This window comes from Phyllopteryx taeniolatus, chromosome 5, assembly GCF_024500385.1.
Source record: "Phyllopteryx taeniolatus isolate TA_2022b chromosome 5, UOR_Ptae_1.2, whole genome shotgun sequence".
Taxonomy (NCBI): Eukaryota; Metazoa; Chordata; class Actinopteri; order Syngnathiformes; family Syngnathidae; genus Phyllopteryx; species Phyllopteryx taeniolatus.
In genome coordinates this window covers 17445296-17463916 of record NC_084506.1, presented here as the reverse complement: position 1 = coordinate 17463916, position 18621 = coordinate 17445296, and the positions used below count along the sequence as shown (strand labels likewise).

The window sequence follows — 18621 nt, the reverse complement described above, 5'->3', positions numbered from 1 at the left end:
AACAACACCTTACTGAGTAATCTCAACTCATACACCTGATAAATCACCAAACTGCTTGAGGACACAAAGAACATGACCGAAAAGTCACTGTTTAAAACACAAGCCACAGTCAGAGTTTTATTGAATAAATTCACAAATACCAACTTTAGCCTGACGAATAGCTAATGCACACAAACATGAAAATATCCACAGGAACAAATGCAAGTAAAGTGCAATGTTTAGCTTGATTTTCTACAAGTACAGTAGTGTAGTTAAAAACATCACTGCAATGAATTCTGGGTTCCTATAATGGTTTTAGCTGACTACATTGCCAGGTCTGTCAATGTGAGCAACGGTGCCCGTGCTTAAATCAGAAAATCACCCGTTCACACCATGTCCACATAGGCTGTTGTTCACTGAAGCAGAGCACAAACGGCTGTGCTTTCGTAGAGTGTGTGGATGGTAACCTCAAGTGGACAAATAAAATATCTGCACCTCAATAAAGTATCAGGTATTGGCATTGGATTGAATATACGAAACATAAATTAATATAATAATGTATTTAATAATACTTTTTCAGATTTCACTTATTGCGAGGGGGGTTTCTGGAATATAACCCCATTGCTAAACAAGTGTTTACTGTACTTCATTTTAGCGCTACCTTTCGTCCATCTCCATAGTTCCTGCGGGATGCATTCACCAAAGCCATGCAACAAGTTGGGGTGAAACCCGTCACGGTTGTGGCATGGTAAACAAATGGCCAGAAGAAAGTGCAACAGATATTCTACGCTAAAAAAATACCACAGCTAAAACTTTGTAATAGTGCAAATGGTTTAGCACGATGCATAAAGAGTAAAGGGCAGAAAGCACAAAATAAGGAGAACATTAACAGAGCTGTTGTGATGGGCTGCCAATTCACAGGCGTGCACACAACAGAAACAACTCCTGATCCATATTGCAAAGTACAAATACTTTGTTAACGTGCTTGAGTAGATTTTTCAGGTACAGTATCTGTACTTGAGTATTTATTTTTCTGGCAGCTTTTTACTTTCAATGCCTTCATTTGAAAACTGATATCCAAAGGTCGAGCCACTGCTAGCTCTTAGCTAAAAAACAACAAAATGCGACCTGTAACTTGATTTTGCTTCTTTTCTTCTCTTTTCCGTTGTGCTGAGTTATCAAAACGGGTAGACGGGTAAAAATAATTTTTACTTTTCTACTCAAGTACATTACAGAGTCAGTGCTTTTTACTTTTGCTTAAGTAAAGGAGTCGAACTGGACTTTTACCAGTCTTTTTTTTTCTTCTTTTTTTTACTTCTACTTAAGTACTGACATTCCAGATAATACTTTTGCCACCTCTACACATCAGACGTGCATTTTAAGTCCCCACTGAGGTTTAGTAAGCTATAGAGCTGGACACTGACACTCATAGGCGAAAGCTGAGCTGAGGATCCACTTTTGCACTCATTGGCCATTGTGCCACTCTCAAGCTGTTTCCATCAAGCAGTATAGTTCAGCTCATCTTGGCACCATACACTTTGGAAATAGCAGGACATGTAAACTTGGCGACCCACAGTGTAGCCCGCCAATTAATTTAACAAAGAAAGGAGAAATATGATACAGTGAACAAAAGGGCGATAATGGAGGACATCCTGAATTTTCTTCTTTCTTGTGGTTGTTTATTACAAGAGGAAAATGTAAGTTTTTGTGTTTTATTCCCGTGCACATTTTCACACAAAAATGGCAATTCTCTATGTCTAGCTTCACCCTTTAGCAAGTCCACCACTTCGAATGCAACCCTAATGGAATGGCACCCCATTCACACCAAGCAGTAACATGTTTGGACAGATTTGTTATGGTATTAATATTTAGTTGCTTTTTCATTATTAGAAGTTGTGAATTTTTATGCCATATCACTTTTTGGCACCAGTCTCTTGCGGTGTTACCCACATTGAAACTGTATAATACATTATCGAAAAGATCAGTTATTACAAACATATCTTTGTTCATCTATTTATGCCAGCGACATATAGTGACGGAAAGAATAATAAAATTTTCCTCCATTAGATGTCAGAAGGTCCGATAAACCTGTGTATCCACCTGTCGCCATTCATACAACAGAATAATAGCTTTGTGTTCAAATAAACAAGCCCAGATTTCACACTAAGACAATTTGTGAGTAAATCAAAGAAAAAATATTTATTTCTGTACTCATACTTTTTGTGACTTTTTTGGGGTGGTGTGTCGTAAGATGAAAAATGTTTTAATGTAAAATGGGTGCCTTGGCTAAATAAAGGTTGGGAAACACGAGATTAAGAGAGACAAGTCAAAGCTGTTTTGAGTTTCTTGTTTGGGGATAATGTTGGCACACCCCATTGGTGAGTTACATGCTCTGCTCAAGCTATTACTTTTTTATGGGTGTCAAACTTGTTTCGCAGACCACATCATGATTATGAGTGCCCTTAGGGGTCCAGTCATAAAGGTGAAATCGTTCAAATGTATAATTGCTAGGGGTGTAACTGTACGTCAAAAATTACACTTAGGTATGTGTGTTGATTTTAAGTTCATCGTTCAGGTCATATCCGGCACAAATTCGCCCACATTTTCAGATATGTGTTTACTAGGCCCTAGTAACTAGGGATTTTATAATCGACTATAATGTGATGAAAGTCAACAAAGTCGATTAATCGAGAATGTGAATGATATTTTTTCAGCTCAGTAGAGCGGCCCCTAATCTTTTTCGTGCAATGGATTCGTTTCGCGTGAAGACATATTTCGACGGACCGGCACAGAAAAAAATCTAAACAAATGATTAACAGTACAAATCAACATTACGCTGAATGTAGTTGTTGTAATTAGTGGGAGAAATGTATTTCTCATTAAAAAGCCAACAAGTATCACCTTGCGTTCCATCGCATAGCATGTTTTAAGACAGGCCATCGTCGCCAGGCAGGCAAAATTATTCATTTATGGCGTATTTTGCAAGTGAATGTGCTAATGGTCTCATTGTTGGTAAAATATTAGCACACGCTTGTAGCACAGTACTGCCGTATGCAGTGTTATGACACAGTGTTGTAAATGTTGTGATGTTGTTTGGTTAATGTTTGTTATCCGAAGTTCTCACACAGTTGCTGCCCACACATTTTTGGACATACAATTTTTCCGACGAAGATAAGAGTTGCACTCCACGGCGCTGCCCTCGTTCCTTGCTGCCAGTCCCCTGGTCCTGCCGGTATGAATATTTTAAGACCGGCAGTGATCGGAATAACCTAATTTAGCAAGGCTAACCGCTCTTCTGATCCACAACAAGCTTATTTTCGTCCTCTAGGACCCGTATAAAAGAATAACGACTGCGACGCCTTGTTGGCCGGACATTTCACTCCTCCACAGAGCGGTATAGTCCGGCGATGGCAGCAGATGGGCGAGTCATAAGTCCTTTGTAAATTGGCCGATTGGAAGACGAGATGCCAAAAACACGTGATTAGCGATTAGTCGACTTCAAGCTTTAAACGTCGACTAACTGGTTCCATCCCTAGTGTGTACTGCGCTTTACTGAAAGCATAATGAAGTATGGTTTCTTTGGCGCTACTCACAACTTTTGACAAGGCAGCCGATCCCATATTACAGTCTCGGTAGTGTCGTGGTCCACATAGCTGACTGGCTTTCTTCACAATCACCCTGTCTTGGGTGTATTCATCTGGAAGAGCCTCTCGCTCCTGCATTGAACCCGAACAAGACGCGCAGTATAGAAAATGAATGGATGGAAAATTACATACTGACTGAAACTTAAGTGCACTGCGAGGTGGAAAGGGGCGTTAGTTTCAGCTACCCAAAGTCAACGGCCAAGCGAGCAGGTTGTACTGTTGTAAAGATTTCGGCCTGGAAGGGAGCCAGTATATTTCTTCTTCCACAAACTTTTGTTGTCTGTCTTTTTCATTTTCCCCATAGGCTAGCTCTGTGTTGTTTTATGTACGTGTCCCTTGTTGTTTCTTCCATGTGGTTTCTTTGTCTTTCAGCCTCTTATCTCTTTGTTTCTTCCCTCGCTCTCCTTCTATTTTCTCTCCCTCGACTTCCTGCTATCTACCCCCCCACACACACTCCCCCCCACACACACACACACACACATTCACTCCTTCCCTCCCCTCCCTTGCGCTCACTCTCATTCCCTATCGCTCCCCCCTCCCCCCTCCACTCCCCTTTCTCTCTATCTTTTTCATTCTCGCAGCACTCCCAGCCACTGATGATTGATCAAGGTTTTCAAGGTTTGCCCTTTGCTGTTATTTAGCTGGGAATGTTTATGCACAACGCCGGCCATGCAGCGTGGCAACTGGCCATGTTGTCCACACACAAACGCACAGTGATCGCTCTCACCTGTGCCCGCACGTCACTCATCTTCCCCACGTTTGGACCCTCGTCCATGGCAGGCTTCTTACCTGTCCAATTACGAAGATCGGGCTGACCCCGTAAGGCCGCTATCTGGACTCCATTGCCCCCACCCCCCCACAGGTACGTTTGTGATCCACAAGGCTGCCTGCGAGCAAATCTGGAAGTTCAATAGTTAATGTCTTCCCTTTTCCCTCAGTCTCTTCTTCTCTATCTCCTTTCCTCTGTCCATTCCCTTTGCTCTCAAACTACACTACCCCCCTTTTCCCTCCTCCGCTAGCTCTCCCTCACTCATTCTGCAGCCCTCCACTCCTTCTTGATGGACTCATCTCCTTTCTTTTTTTTCACACCTCACCATCCCCCTTTTTTAGTCTTCTCTCCTTCATTCAGTGCAGTCTCACAAGCCTCCCTCTATCTCTTCCCGCCCCCTCTTTCTTTTCTCCTTCCTTTCTCTTTGACATGACCACCACCAAAAACCAGTCTCTCCTTTCCGTCCTTCCTCCTTTTTTTTGCTGCATTCCCTCCTTGCCTCCCCCCACTCTTTCCTCTCTACCCTTTTTCTTTCTCTTTCATGCACCCCCTTCCTCCCTCCTCCTCCTCCTCCCCCCTCTTCTTCTTCTTCTTCCTCCACTCAGCGTCACCCCCCGCCCGCCTCTGCTTCTTTCTTTCTTATTCTTTTTCCCAATACGCCTGTCTCCCTCCCTCCCTCCCACCCTTCGAACTGCTTTTCTCTCCTTTCTTTCTCTTTCTTGTGTCTTTTGTCACTCTTACATCTAATTTTTCTCCCACTGTACACACTTTGGGCTGTCTCAATAGGTAATTAGTTAGAGGGTTTGGATCTTGAAATTTGACAAACAGCATGGGGAAAAGTTAAAATATCAGCTGTCTGTCTGTTTTGCTAGTGACGGACGCACCTCTACCCAAGGTCTCCCTGTTCTCTGTGAGTTTGTGTGTGTGTGCGGGGACAAAGTGCGTACGTGCCTGTGTTGCGCCTGCACACACACTTACACATACACACACAAAGATGTTTGTCCGCAGAACTACTGATTGGGTTCCCCACTTGTGAGTTAGGGCGTGCACAGACAAGAGAGGGATATGCAAAGTACAGTGGTGTCTTGAGATGCAAGTGGCCCGACTTACAGGTTTTTCAAGATGCGAGCCGTCGTGCGGACGATTTTTTGCTTTCACCAGCGAGTACTGTATGATGCTAGTGAACTCAATTCAACTCACTTCACAATATGCAGAAGTTTGGAAAATGGTGAACAATTAATCAACAAAGTTTACTATCACACTAAAGATAAAACAAAGAATTGCACATTGTATATTTTTAAGAGAACATCGCTTTGCCTTAGGGAGAGTCCGCTCAGCTTTAATGCTAAAAAAATAATGTAAAACGCTATTGACATGGTAACTGTTAGCATCTGTAGTTGCAGTTGTGGAGTAACACATTTAGACAGATATTCTGACAATACTCACAGGCATATCTATTCTTTATCCGCAACGAAAAATTACAGTATCTTACTGAGTCACATACTGTAGTAGTAGAAAAAGTCTAGTCTTCTTCGACTGGATCTGCATGACTATTATACTGTCTCCCGGTGGCCAAGGTGGGCACACCAGAAAGAGCAGCACAATGAAGTGGATTGCAGCATTAAATCATGATCATTCATCACTGTTTAATTCTTAACATTCTGTTTAATCATCGCTATGACTTTCTAAAAATATAATATTATAGAGTGCTATTTTTTCCTTAAGACAAACACAATTTTTTTTTGTGGGGGGGGGCTCATTTCAATCGGGAGCGATGATTTGAGATAAGAGTGTTTTAAGTCACGAACCTGGTCACAAAATGGATTAAACTCGGCTCTCAGGACACCACTGTCCTGTGTGTCAAGTCAAGTCAAGATAGCACGTGTGTGTGTGTGTATACGTGTGTGTGTGTTCGCATAGAGAAATGTGTGCAGAAGGGTCATGCTGGATTGTATGTGGTGAGTGAGGGAGATAAGATGTGTGTGTGCGCGTTTGTAAAGAGAACAGAAGAGAGAAAGAGAAGTGAGATGGGAAGGAGAGGGTGGGAGGAAGAGAAAGAAATGGGGTGATGCTGTGTGTGTGAGTGTTTGGTGGGGCGGAGGGCTAATGGGGGGGGGGGGGGGGGCAGGCACAGTCAGTTCTGATAACAGCAACAGTAGGAGGAGGATGAGCTGTGGGACCGCCCCACTCTCCCACTGATATAAAAAGGAGGTTGGATTGTTTTACTCCACTCATTTCTCCTCAAGGATGAGATCCCTGAAACACCTCAAACATCACTCCAGGAACAATGTGGTGAGTTCCCAACGCAAAGAGGGTTTTAAGCTTTGGGTGGCGGGTGGACTATTTTTGCAGTTTTGTGCCTTTTGAGGGTGTGTGTACTTTTGTAGTGTATTTGCATAGTCGCAAAACATGTGCACAAGTGTTTCCAGCTCTATCACGAACGCATTTTCCATCAGCGCTGCGCTGGTTTGTCCGCTGTTGTCGTTTTCGCTGGCAACTTTACACACAAAAGTGCGGCCTCGCGCAATTACCAAGCCTTCCTCTCTCCTCCGCCTTGTCATTTGTCTTTTTTCTCTTTCATTTTGCCAGCCTTTCATTATGCTCAGCTTTCTCTTCTTTCTCTCCCGTCTCACTCACTCTGTCTTTCTGTCTCTCCGGCTCGCCCTCCATCACCCCTCCACCGCCACCACCCTCCTTTCCCTTTCCTTTCTCTCTTCCCACCTCTCACATGCTCACTCAATCTCTCCTTCCCCTTCCCTCCTCTCCCTTCTTTCTTTATCTTTCAGCCCCTCCATCTCATTCCTCTCTTTCTACATCTGACTACATCCCTCCCTCCACTCCTCCCCCACCCACAGCTTTCTTCTTCCCTTCATACCTCCCTCCCTCCCTCTCTTTTCTTTCTCACTCACACAGACACACACACACACACACAGACGCCTTTCAAACACACACCCAGTCACTCTTTCCTTTTCTTTCACACACAAACACACACAGTCTGTCTCTGTCTGACGACTTTAAAAGCAGTAATTATAAATGACGTGCTTATCAGGAGATCCACATCTACTCTCCTCACCCCACACGTCCTTATTGCCTCTCTATTGCCACTGTTTCCCTTTCATTAATTTTTTTCCTTTCAGTATTCTGTCCGAAAACTCTTAAATGTATGTTATAAAGATGGAAGAAAACTAAACGTCAGAGCTTGCTGCCATACATTTACGTGCCAATCAAAACTACATACGCTGAAAGGCCTCCTACAACCAGTGGCCTATAATTTGTAGCATTCATGGATTGCATACAGTTTCACTTCAAGTCTACAACTCTCTGCAATCGCGCAATAATTTTCCAGAGAGTTATGCTTCAGCCTGGAATACGGAATGAGCTCGGAGCTCAATCAAATGTCTGTCATGGATATGAGACTACCTCCTGGTATATACCATCTTGTTAAGACGGCCAAGTGTGGCATTCAGGCAATGTGAAGCCCTATACGCTGAGTGTCTCTGAGTGGAAAGCTAAGGTGCTTTTTACCGTAGCTGAATGGGACGCCGTAACGCCAGTGATAGGTTTGAAGACTTTCTGGTCAGCCAGACAGGCTGAGAGCTCTCACAGGAAGTGCTGGGACAGTCCACGGAAGTCAACTTCCTGGCTGGATCCGCATCCCTTCTTGTGTTATTTATTATTCTACAGCACGACAAGGACAGAAGTGGAGTGCTAACGCATATCTGTCATATTATCTCCTTCATCAAATGTTGATTGAATTCAAAGCAAAGAAAGAAGTTGCTTTGATGGAGGAACCCTAAGAAAGACTCTCCAGCCATCATTTGAGGTCAATTTGGCACAATCAAGCATAAAACCTAATAATGTAATCATTTTACATGAGGCCAATACAATCCATCTGGTTTGTATGAATAGAACTGTGAGCAAAATCATGTGGCCAAAAAGGGGAAATGAGTTTCAATGTGGAAACATTGCATAAGGTCAAGTTTTGTAACAATTTAACTGAAAAAGACAGAGGCACACTCCTGCTTCTGTTAGTTTTCCTGATTCAAACTGTACATTTCTTCCAGGAGGAGGAGAGCGGCCGAATGGTGCGGACTTACCCAAAGGTGACTGAAGGCCAAATGGACGTGGGCACACAGACTGAACCTGTTGTGGTTCTATCTCTGGCCCAGGCTGCTGTTCTCGGACTCATCTCCCAAAATGAAATATTTGGTGCCACAATCGCACCAAATGGTTTTTACACAGGAGAGCCCAAAGAGGGCCCGCCTCCACCACCCGAAACCATGGAGTACGAGTATGCAGACCAGCTGATCGGGGCCAATGGGGACTACCTGCCTGAGCCTGCTGGGGACACGGCCTCTCAGCTTAGCGCTAGTGAGAGCAGACGGCCTATCCCCCATGGACCTAGGACCAAGAGACCCAGGAGTGACAGAGAGTTAGTAGCTTACCCGCCCAAACTATCAAGTCCAAAAGCTCAGGTTAAAGGTGAACTGATTGAGTCTGCGACATCTCCTGCGTGCGTTCACATGAACAGCAGGTGTATCCCCGCCAAGCAGGGGGAACACATTGCAAATCAAAAAAGCTCTCTGACTGAGCAAGCTTGCAGAAACTGTTCTTCATGTGTGAGAGAAACCTCCCTACCACAAGAAGGTGGATCCCTAGGACAGGAACAAGAGGAAAGCGTGAATACTAACAGGAAGGAAGAGGAGTCAGTGGTGGAAGAGGAACCAGAGGAGGAGGCGCTAAATCTAAAGACCGGTGGAGATACTGCCGAACCTCTGGACAATAAATATTTTCAATCCAACGAGGTGGCATACGAGCCTGCTGGCATGGCGCTGCCGGGGGAGTACGAGGAAAACGGCCAGGCCATGCTGTGGTCAGACCCGGAGGGCCTCGCCAGGCGAATGCAAATAGACCGCCTGGACATCAATGTACAGATCGACGAGTCTTACTGTGTAGATGTGGGCGAGGGTCTAAAACGATGGAAGTGCCGGATGTGCGAGAAGTCGTACACATCTAAATATAACCTCGTCACTCATATCTTGGGCCATAATGGAATAAAGCCCCACGAATGTATCCACTGCGGAAAGCTCTTCAAGCAGCCGAGCCACCTCCAAACTCACCTACTGACCCACCAGGGGACTCGACCTCACAAGTGCACTGTTTGCGAGAAGGCCTTCACACAGACCAGCCACCTGAAGAGGCACATGCTGCAGCATACCGATGTCAAACCCTACAGCTGCCGCTTCTGCGGCCGCGGCTTCGCCTACCCCAGTGAGCTGAGGACCCACGAGAGCAAACACGAGAATGGTCAGTGCCACGTCTGCACCCAGTGCGGCATGGAGTTCCCGACTTATGCACACCTGAAGCGCCACCTGACCAGCCACCAGGGCCCCACCACGTACCAGTGCACCGAGTGCCACAAGTCCTTCGCTTACCGCAGTCAGCTGCAGAACCACTTGATGAAGCACCAGAACGTACGTCCCTACGTTTGCCCGGAGTGTGGCATGGAGTTTGTCCAGATCCATCACTTGCGGCAACACGCCCTCACTCACAAGGTACTAACACCACAAGATGGTAACACCATAAGATGATACTGATAGAAGGTACTGATACCCAGTATTGAGTCTGACTTCCATGCTCACACAATAGTCAGTCCAAAACTACTCAGAGATTTAAAGAAACCAATTCACTTAACAGTCAATATACAAATCTACGGCTTAGCAAGTGTATGCATTGCTAAGCTTCAAAGTCTTGAACTTCCTGTTTGGCTCAATTTCCTACTAGTGGGAATTTGGTTTTGTTAGTTGTTGAAAAGGCTTTTGTTTTTAATTGAAACATCAATTATCTCATAAACTCTTTAGCTCACAATGAAATCAGCTTTATTCCAGAGTGAGATCTGTAGAACTTAAAGCTGCAACAAAAAAATAACTTAATAACAAAACTTAACAAAACTAATAACTTCATTTTTTGTACTAGGTATCTAAACACTCAGCAGGGCTGTGATATAAAGTGCTAGAAAAAAATTAGGAGACTACTGTAAAATAATCAATTGCTCAGATTTTGCAATTTTTTAGAAAACGAGGTGTGTCTTAAAAGTTCCAGGACCGGTGTCACAAAAGAATTATTTCAAGTCCTAACTACAAACTACAAGTTTTGGCCTTCACAGTAATTCCTCTGGAGTCTAACGCACTTTGCCAGCCTTCTCTGGCCACCGTTTATGATCCCCGCAGTTCCATCGTCACAGCCATTCTGATGTCTTTAAAACCAGTCCCCTTGATAACCCCCTTGGGCTTGGTAAAGAGAAACAAAAATCACACGGCGCTAGGTTGGGTGAGTGGGAAGCTTCTCCAGCATGGTGACGTTCTTTTTGGCCAGGAATTGCTCAGGGCATTGTTCAACAACTCTTGCCTGATGACAAAGCAAACACCACAGCATCTCTTTGTAGACGTGCTGGTTGATCGTCTGACCCGCATTGAAGAGGAAATCTTGTAGTTTGTATTATGGGTTTGAAATGTTTGGGCCACCAGTACCACTACTGACAAACTAACTTCCAAATTCCATATACCAGTACAGTGCTGCCTTGAGATACGAGTTTAATTTGTTCAGTGACCACGCTCTTATCACAAAACACATGTATTTAACATAATATTTCCCCAGTGAAATGAATAGAAAGGCACTTAATTCATTACAGCCCACCACAAAAAATACTAAGACTTGTTTTTTTAAAATGTTTTTGTCATACGTAAAATTGCACTCATCGGTATTGTACTGTATTAAAAAAACTTGCTCTACACATAACCCGCAAACAGGTGCCACGGTGGAGGACTGGTTAGAGCGTCTGCCCCTCAGTTCTGAGGACCAGGGTTCAATCCCCAGCCCCGCCTGTGTGGAGTTTGCATGTTCTCCGGGCACTCCGGTTTCCTCCCACATCCCAAAAACATGCATGGTAGGTTAATTGACAACTCTAAATTGGCCGTAGGTGTGAATGTGTGTGCGAATGGTTGTTTGTTTGTATGTGTCCTGTGATTGGCTGGCAACCAGTTCAGGTTGTACCCCGCCTCCTGCCCGATGATAGCTGGGATAGGCTCCAGCTTCCCACGACCCTAGTGAGGAGAAGCGGCTCAGAAAATGGATGGATGGGTAACCTGCAAACACAGAACATGCGAGCACAAAACACGACTGTACCTAAAGTTGTGTCCTTCCTTGTTCTTCTTCTGTGGGGTTAATAGGTGAATGGCAAACCAGGTTAATGGTCCATTAGCGCCACCAACTGATATTGTCCTTCCACTGCAAGGAAACCAATGTGAATTGATGGTGGCCAGATGTTGGGAATTTACTGCCGCCATCTAAAATTTTTGCTTGTATCTCAGAGAAAAAAAAAAGAAAAAAGAAATCCGCCAAGCGATGGCTCATATCTCGAAACACTCATAAGTTAAGCACTCGTGTCTCAAGTCACTACTGTATTGTAATGGAAAGCATATATTTGTAGAAAATGATAAATGGTCAAAATACCCAAAAAGGTTTCAGAGCAGTACACACATAAATTGGCTCAACATCTGGATTACAATACTCACACAGACCCTTTTTTAAAAAAATATATTTTTTAAATCCCTCGACAGGGAATGAAAGAATTCAAGTGTGAAGTCTGCTCCAGAGAGTTCACCTTGTCTGCCAACCTGAAGAGACACATGCTGATCCATGCCAGCGTGAGACCCTTCCAGTGCCACGTGTGCTTCAAGACCTTTGTCCAAAAGCAGACTCTTAAGACCCACATGATTGTCCATTTGCCCGTAAAGCCGTTCAAATGCAAGGTGAATGAGACTCGACTTGGAGACAGGACCGGGAACGAAGGGGGGGTTCCTAAAAGTCTGCGTTCTCGTCTTGCAGGTGTGCAGCAAGTCCTTCAACAGAATGTACAACCTCCTCGGCCATATGCACCTCCACGCCGGCAGCAAGCCTTTCAAATGCCCTTACTGCAGCAGCAAGTTCAACCTGAAGGGCAACCTCAGCCGACACATGAAGGTCAAACATGGCGTCATGGACGGCACGATAGAGGGGCACGGTAAGTGACTCACTGAGGAGCTCTTAATCTTAAATGGGGCAGTTGTTGCTCAGTTGGTAGAGCAGGTCTTCTGCTGACTGATGGGTCAATGGTTTGAATCCTGTCTCTGACGCTCCCCTGCTGAAGTGTCCTTGGGCAAGACTGAACCCTAAATTGCATCCAGTCAGCATTTTAAATGAGAAACTATTCTAAACCAAAGAAAATAAACCTGAAATGGTGATGATGCCGTCTCAATTTAGTCACAAATTGTCTTACTCAGTGTTTAGTTGAAGACTAAGCGCTTACTTTCTTCTTCTGGGGCAACAGATACATACAGTATGTGTTAAATGTACCTTCTGCCAGCTAGTGGAAGACCATTTTATAGTTCTACCTGTCGGTGGCATAAATAGATGAACAAAGATACATTTTTCTGGAACAATTTAGTGAAATTTGATAATTTTCCACAGCACACTTAATTATCACAGTAGTTGGGAATCACTGTTTTGGAGAGTTTGCTGTAATTCTGGTCACGGGCGAGCTGGAGCCTGTCCCAGCTGTCAAAACACGTATTTTCTGATTATTCTTTTACTGCACTCAATAAAGCACCAATTCTTGTATTTCATAAACGAATGCGTGGTGTATTCGGGGGCTCGATAGGTTACCAAATGTATCATTCGAGTGTCAACAGAAGTTGGATAATGCTGTACAATAAGACAAAAACAAATTGTGTACTCACCCTAGGGAAGTGGAGATAGGGAGGATTGCTGAAGGCTAGTCAACTTCACGCATCGCGCTTTTTAATAACTGTGATAAAAATGTTAAAAGAAATCAATTGTTGTAGACTGAAACAAATCAAAACAATACATTGTATACTCACCTCGAACTGGGATGATGTGTGATGGATGCACGTGTGGTGGCGAACATGCAGAAAGAGCTCAGGCTGGAGACGAGTTTTGTTGTTAAATTACTGCCTGATTATGGCTTCATAATTATTTTACTGAGCAGTCAGGACAGTGACACAGTGTGCACTGCTTTCATCAAAAATAGTTTCCTGTTTTATGTTCTTCACACTTTTCCTCTTTGCCATCGCCTTTCTGCGGTGACTTGAGAAGCATGCTAGTGTTCAATTCCATCTCTGGACCCCTTCAACTCGCCGGGGTCGCCTGTACTGTTGCGGCGTCTCTGCAGAAGAGTGAAACTTCGGCGGGCTTCACGTCGCATTATTGTCAGTGTCTGTCGCTAATGCACTTTGACTCAGCATGTACTGTAATCTCGTGGCAGGGTGTTTTGATGTTTCGCTGTCAGTCCCAAACTGCGTATTTAGCAAATATAGCAGTGTCTTGATAAGACACGCCTGTCCGAATCAGCCGGAGAGTGAGCCTGACACAGAGAGGAGAGCCAGTCTCGCGCCCGTCTGTCCTCAGTAAGGCTACGTGTCTTTCGAAATAACTGCGGGTGTCTTGCCGAGGACAGGTTGAATCATATTTCTCTTTGGTTCTTCCATCAGAGCCACCTCAAGACACAGAAGGACAGGAAGAGTATGAGGAGGAGAGCTTTGAATTCAGCGAGCGAGAGAACCGGGCGAACAACAATAACAACAACAATACACCGGACATTTCGAAACTATCTTCAATGGAGTATTACAGCACCTATGGGAAAGGAGCAGGACGCTGCAGTGCCACATGAGTTAGCAAAGAGAGCGACCCCAAAATGAATATGAAGGATAGAAATTACTTTTTTTTTTTTTTTTTTTTTTGCTGTTAAGGAGCTTGGCTTGTTCTTCAACAAAACCAAGCAGAGCTGCACATTCGTATGCACTGGAATCACCTGCAATGTTACGAAACTACTTTTCCCGACTCTACTCACTGGCCACAATTAGGTACACTGCACAGCTGCAATGGTGGAAGACAGTGGTTGTCAAACTTATTACTCCACCATCATGACCAACATTACAATACAATCGCAAGACTAAATGCAAACGTGTTGAACTTCAAAGTTAAATACAACTGAACTGTACTTAGGCTGTGATTCTGTCGCCTACCATGAGAGGGAGCCACTAGTGGTACCTGTAGCACATTTTTGAAAATAACTGGTGTAGAACATGCACTGCTTCTAATTGTTGCATTTAACTTTTGAGCACATTATATTTGCATTTAATCTTTTAGAACGGTTTGTTTTCCAACATTTATCTAATTTTATTTAACTTTTATGCACCGTACATTTTAATTTCATCATTAAGTACAGTTGTTTTTTTCTGTATTTAAGCACAGTGTTAACGTTCAAACAGCATAATGTTACACTGGTTTACAATATTAAGTTTACTTTTCAAGAATATAACCTCTGTCTTGTTTTTAATGAACAGTTAAGAATACTACACTACTGTATTTTGATGCTGGTCATTATGGTGGTACTCTGAGAGCTAAAAAGTTTGTTAAGTGGTACTTGGTGTAAAAGGTTTGAGGACCACTGCTCTAAGGTAATAAAAATCATAATACCACTTCTCAGTTTGATGCAGCGCAGTGCTACACCACTCAACCACAAAAATAAACATACGGTAGTTAAATACACACCTCTGTCAGTCAAGATCAAAATGAGTATTAAATTCAGATTTCTTTGGTTGTTGTATTGGATCGAATCAGATAGCATGCAGGTGTACCTACTGAAATGTCCAGTGAGTCGATTTCTTTTTTTTTTATTATTTGGGGGGAGAAAAAAAAAAACACAAAAAACAATTGTACGAGGTATACTTGCAAGCAAGTGGACTGTCTACAATGGGAAAGATTTTGTAGTGTCATATGAACATCATCTGAGCCTAATGTCCAAAAGCACATTTGAAGATTGATGCACAGATGTTGTTTTACTGCACTTACACATTGAGACAATCCTGATCTCTCTATTGTATGTAAACAAATAGAAAAGGTTGGAGAAAGTGGACTCTTGTTATTGTGCATTTCACTCACCAAAGCTTAACTTTGCACAGGTCAACTTTGGTTTGTACTGTGATGAATCAAAATGTCTGCGAAATTATCTAAATACCACTGGAATGACGTGCTACATTTTATTGTATATTATTGTACAGAATGTATCAGTTTTATGTTGACTGGTAACCTAACTGGTGCAATGCATTGAGGACCACTGTCTACTTTTTCAGTTTCTGCATTAACTGTCACCACTATGTCAAGCTAGTAGTCTATGAATGTCATTATTTGAATTAAATGTTCTCATGAGAAAAGAAAAACTAAACAGCAGAGCCCCGTTACCAAAGAATCTGAGCTAATCTTGCCGCCACGGGCGGCGTGAGTCTTTTTGAGTCGGGACACTGGATTTCTTAAGGTCCAATTTCAGACCTTGTGAAATTGCATTCAGGCTCCCTTCCCCAACTCATCTGTAGATCTCTTCAAAAGATTACCAGAGACCCAAAGGCATTACTGCTACATTTCCCAAAAGCAATGCAAACCTGGTATTCATATAACTTTTTTTTTTTTAATGGATGAATCTCAACAACAATTGTCCTTTAAAAAAGAAAAAAAAAAGTCAAGAAAGAAATATTAAGTGCCCTGGCGTGTTGTGGTAGGCGCCATCCATCATGATGTGCGACGCTCTCAAGTGATGAACGACAACCTCCCACCGTGTGACAGGGCCACGGACCTTGCGGAAAATCATTCAAGAAGCCTTCAATAGATTCAGTTTTCCCAAAGCTTAGGCCACCCCCCCAAAAAAAAACAACACTTCATTCATGTGCAATGTCGATCATACATTCAAAATAAAGATGCTAATCGGAGGTGCCGTTGTTCATTCCATCGGTTTTAGTGATGAATCATAAGAGAGAATGCCAAGTTTAAGTTTTCTGTCATAAACCAGTGTGACGATGATGTCGGGCATACTTACAAGTGACCTGACTTGAGCTTTTCAAGATATGCGCTGTCATTAGGCTGAAGTTTTGCTTTGAGTTGCGGGCAATATTTAACTTAACAACAAGCAGCGGTTTGGCAAATAGTGAACAATTCTTTCAAAAAAAAAAATAGAGGCTTCAACCTCTTTAATGGTACTCCCAGTTGAAACATAAAACAAACAGAATTACGTTTGGTTTTTAAAACAGTCACATACAGTGGGTACGGAAAGTTTTCAGACCCCTTAAAATTTTCACTGATATATTGCAGCCATTTGTTAAAGTCATTTTATTCGTCATTAATGTGCATACAGCACTCCATATTGACCAGAATTGTTGAAATTTTTGCAGTTATTCAAAAAGAAAAACTGAAATATCACACAGCCATAAGTATTCAGACCCTTTGCTGTGATGCTCTATATTTAACTCGGGTGCTGTCCATTTCTTCTGATCATCCTGAAGATGGTTCTACACCTTCATTGGAGTCCAGCTGTGTTTGATTATACTGATTGGACTTGGTTAGGAAAGCCAGAAACCTGTCTATATAAGACCTTACAGCTCACAGTGCATATCAGAGCAAAGGAGAATCATTAGGTCAAAGGAACTGCCTGAAGAGCTCAGAGACATAATTATGGCAAGGCACAGGTCTGGCCAAGGTTAAAACAAATATTCTGCCACACTTAAGGTTCCTAAGAGCACAGTGGCCTCCATAATCCTGAAATGGAAGACGTTTGGGAACCCTTCCTCGAGCTGGTCGTCCGGCCAAACTGAGGAATCGGGGGAGAAGAGCCTTAGTGAGAGAGGTAAAGAAGAACCCAAAGATCATTGTGGCTGAGCTCCAGAGATGCAGTTGGGAGATGGGAGAAAGTCAATCATCACTCTAGCCCTCCACCAGTGGCAGAGTGGCCCGACGGAAGCCTCTCCTCAGTGCAAGAAACATGAAAGCCCGCATGGAGTTTGCTAAAAAAAAACACCTGAAGGACTCCAAGATGGTGAGAAATAAGATTCTTTTGTCTGATGAGACCAAGACAGAACTTTTTGGCCTTAATTCTAAGTGGCATGTGTGGAGAAAACCAGGCACTGCTCATCACCTGTCCAATACAGTCCCAACAGTGAAGCATGGTGGTGGCAGCATCATGCTCTGGGGATGTTTTTCAGCTGCAGGGACAGGATGACTGGTTGCAAACGAAGGAAAGATGAACAGGGATTTCCTGGACGGAAGCCTTCTCCAGAGTGCTCAGAACCTCAGACTGGGCCGAATGTTGACTTTAAAAAAAGACAATGACCCCAAGCACACAGTGAAAATACCGAAGGAGTGGCTTCACAACAACTCCGTGACTGTTTTTGAATGGCCCAGCCAGAGCCGTGACTTAAACCCAATTGAGCATCTCTGGAAAGACCTGAAAATGTCTGTTCACCGACGTTCACCATCCAACCTGACAGAACTGGAGAGAATCTGCAAGGGGGAATGGCAGAGAATCCCCAAATCCAGGAGTGAAAAACTTGTTGCATCATTTCCAAAAAGACGCATGGCTGTATTAGCTCAAAAGGGTGCTTCTACTAAATACCGAGCAAAGGATCTGAATACTTAAGGCTATGTTATATTTCAGTTTTTCTTTTTTAATACATCGCAAAAATTTCAACAATTCCATTTTTTTTCTGTCAATATGGGTGCTGTGTGTACAACCCCGATTCCAATGAAGTTGAGACATTGTGTTAAACATAAATGAAAACAGAATACAATGTTTTGCAAATCATGTTCGACCTATATTTAATTGAATACACTACAAAGACAAGATATTTAATGTTCAGACTGATAAACTTGATTGTTTTTAGCAAATAATCATTAACTTAGAATTTTATGGCTGCAACACGTTCCAAAAAAGCTGGGACAGGGTCATGTTTACCACTGTGTTACATAACCTTTTCTTTTAACAACATTCAATAAACATTTGGGAACTGAGGACACTAATTGTTGAAGCTTTGTAGGTGGAATTTTTTCCCATTCTTGCTTGATGTACAGCTTCAGCTGTTCAACAGTCCGGTATTTTACGCTTCATAATGTGCCAAGCATTTTCAATGAGAGACAGGTCTGGACTGCAGGCAGGCCAGTCTGGTACTACGAAGCCACACTGTTGTAACACGTGCAGAATGTGGTTTGGCCTTGTCTTGCTGAAATAATCAGGGGCGTCCATGAAAAAGATGTTGCTTAGATGACACATATTGTTCTCCAAAACCTGTATGTACCTTTCAGCATTAATGGTGCCTTCACAGATGTGTAAGTTACCCATGCCATTGG

At 43.2% G+C, this 18621-nt stretch overlaps 1 protein-coding gene across 2 annotated transcripts; it reads left to right on the top strand.

Annotated features, from left to right (window-relative positions):
• The first annotated feature begins 4270 nt into the window (after nucleotides 1-4270).
• On the top strand, nucleotides 4271-16214 carry znf710a (zinc finger protein 710a). Of its 2 annotated transcripts, none has more exons than XM_061774197.1 (5): nucleotides 4271-4485; nucleotides 8457-9947; nucleotides 12012-12203; nucleotides 12280-12454; nucleotides 13941-16214. In XM_061774197.1, the coding sequence occupies exons 2-5, from the start codon at nucleotides 8475-8477 to the stop codon at nucleotides 14117-14119; spliced, it is 2019 nt and encodes a 672-aa protein (XP_061630181.1). In that variant the 5' UTR covers nucleotides 4271-4485; nucleotides 8457-8474; the 3' UTR covers nucleotides 14120-16214. The 2 variants fall into 2 exon arrangements, with proteins under 2 accessions (XP_061630181.1, XP_061630180.1); XM_061774196.1 differs by lacking the exon at nucleotides 4271-4485 and adding an exon at nucleotides 6561-6684.
• Nucleotides 16215-18621: the final 2407 nt, after the last annotated feature.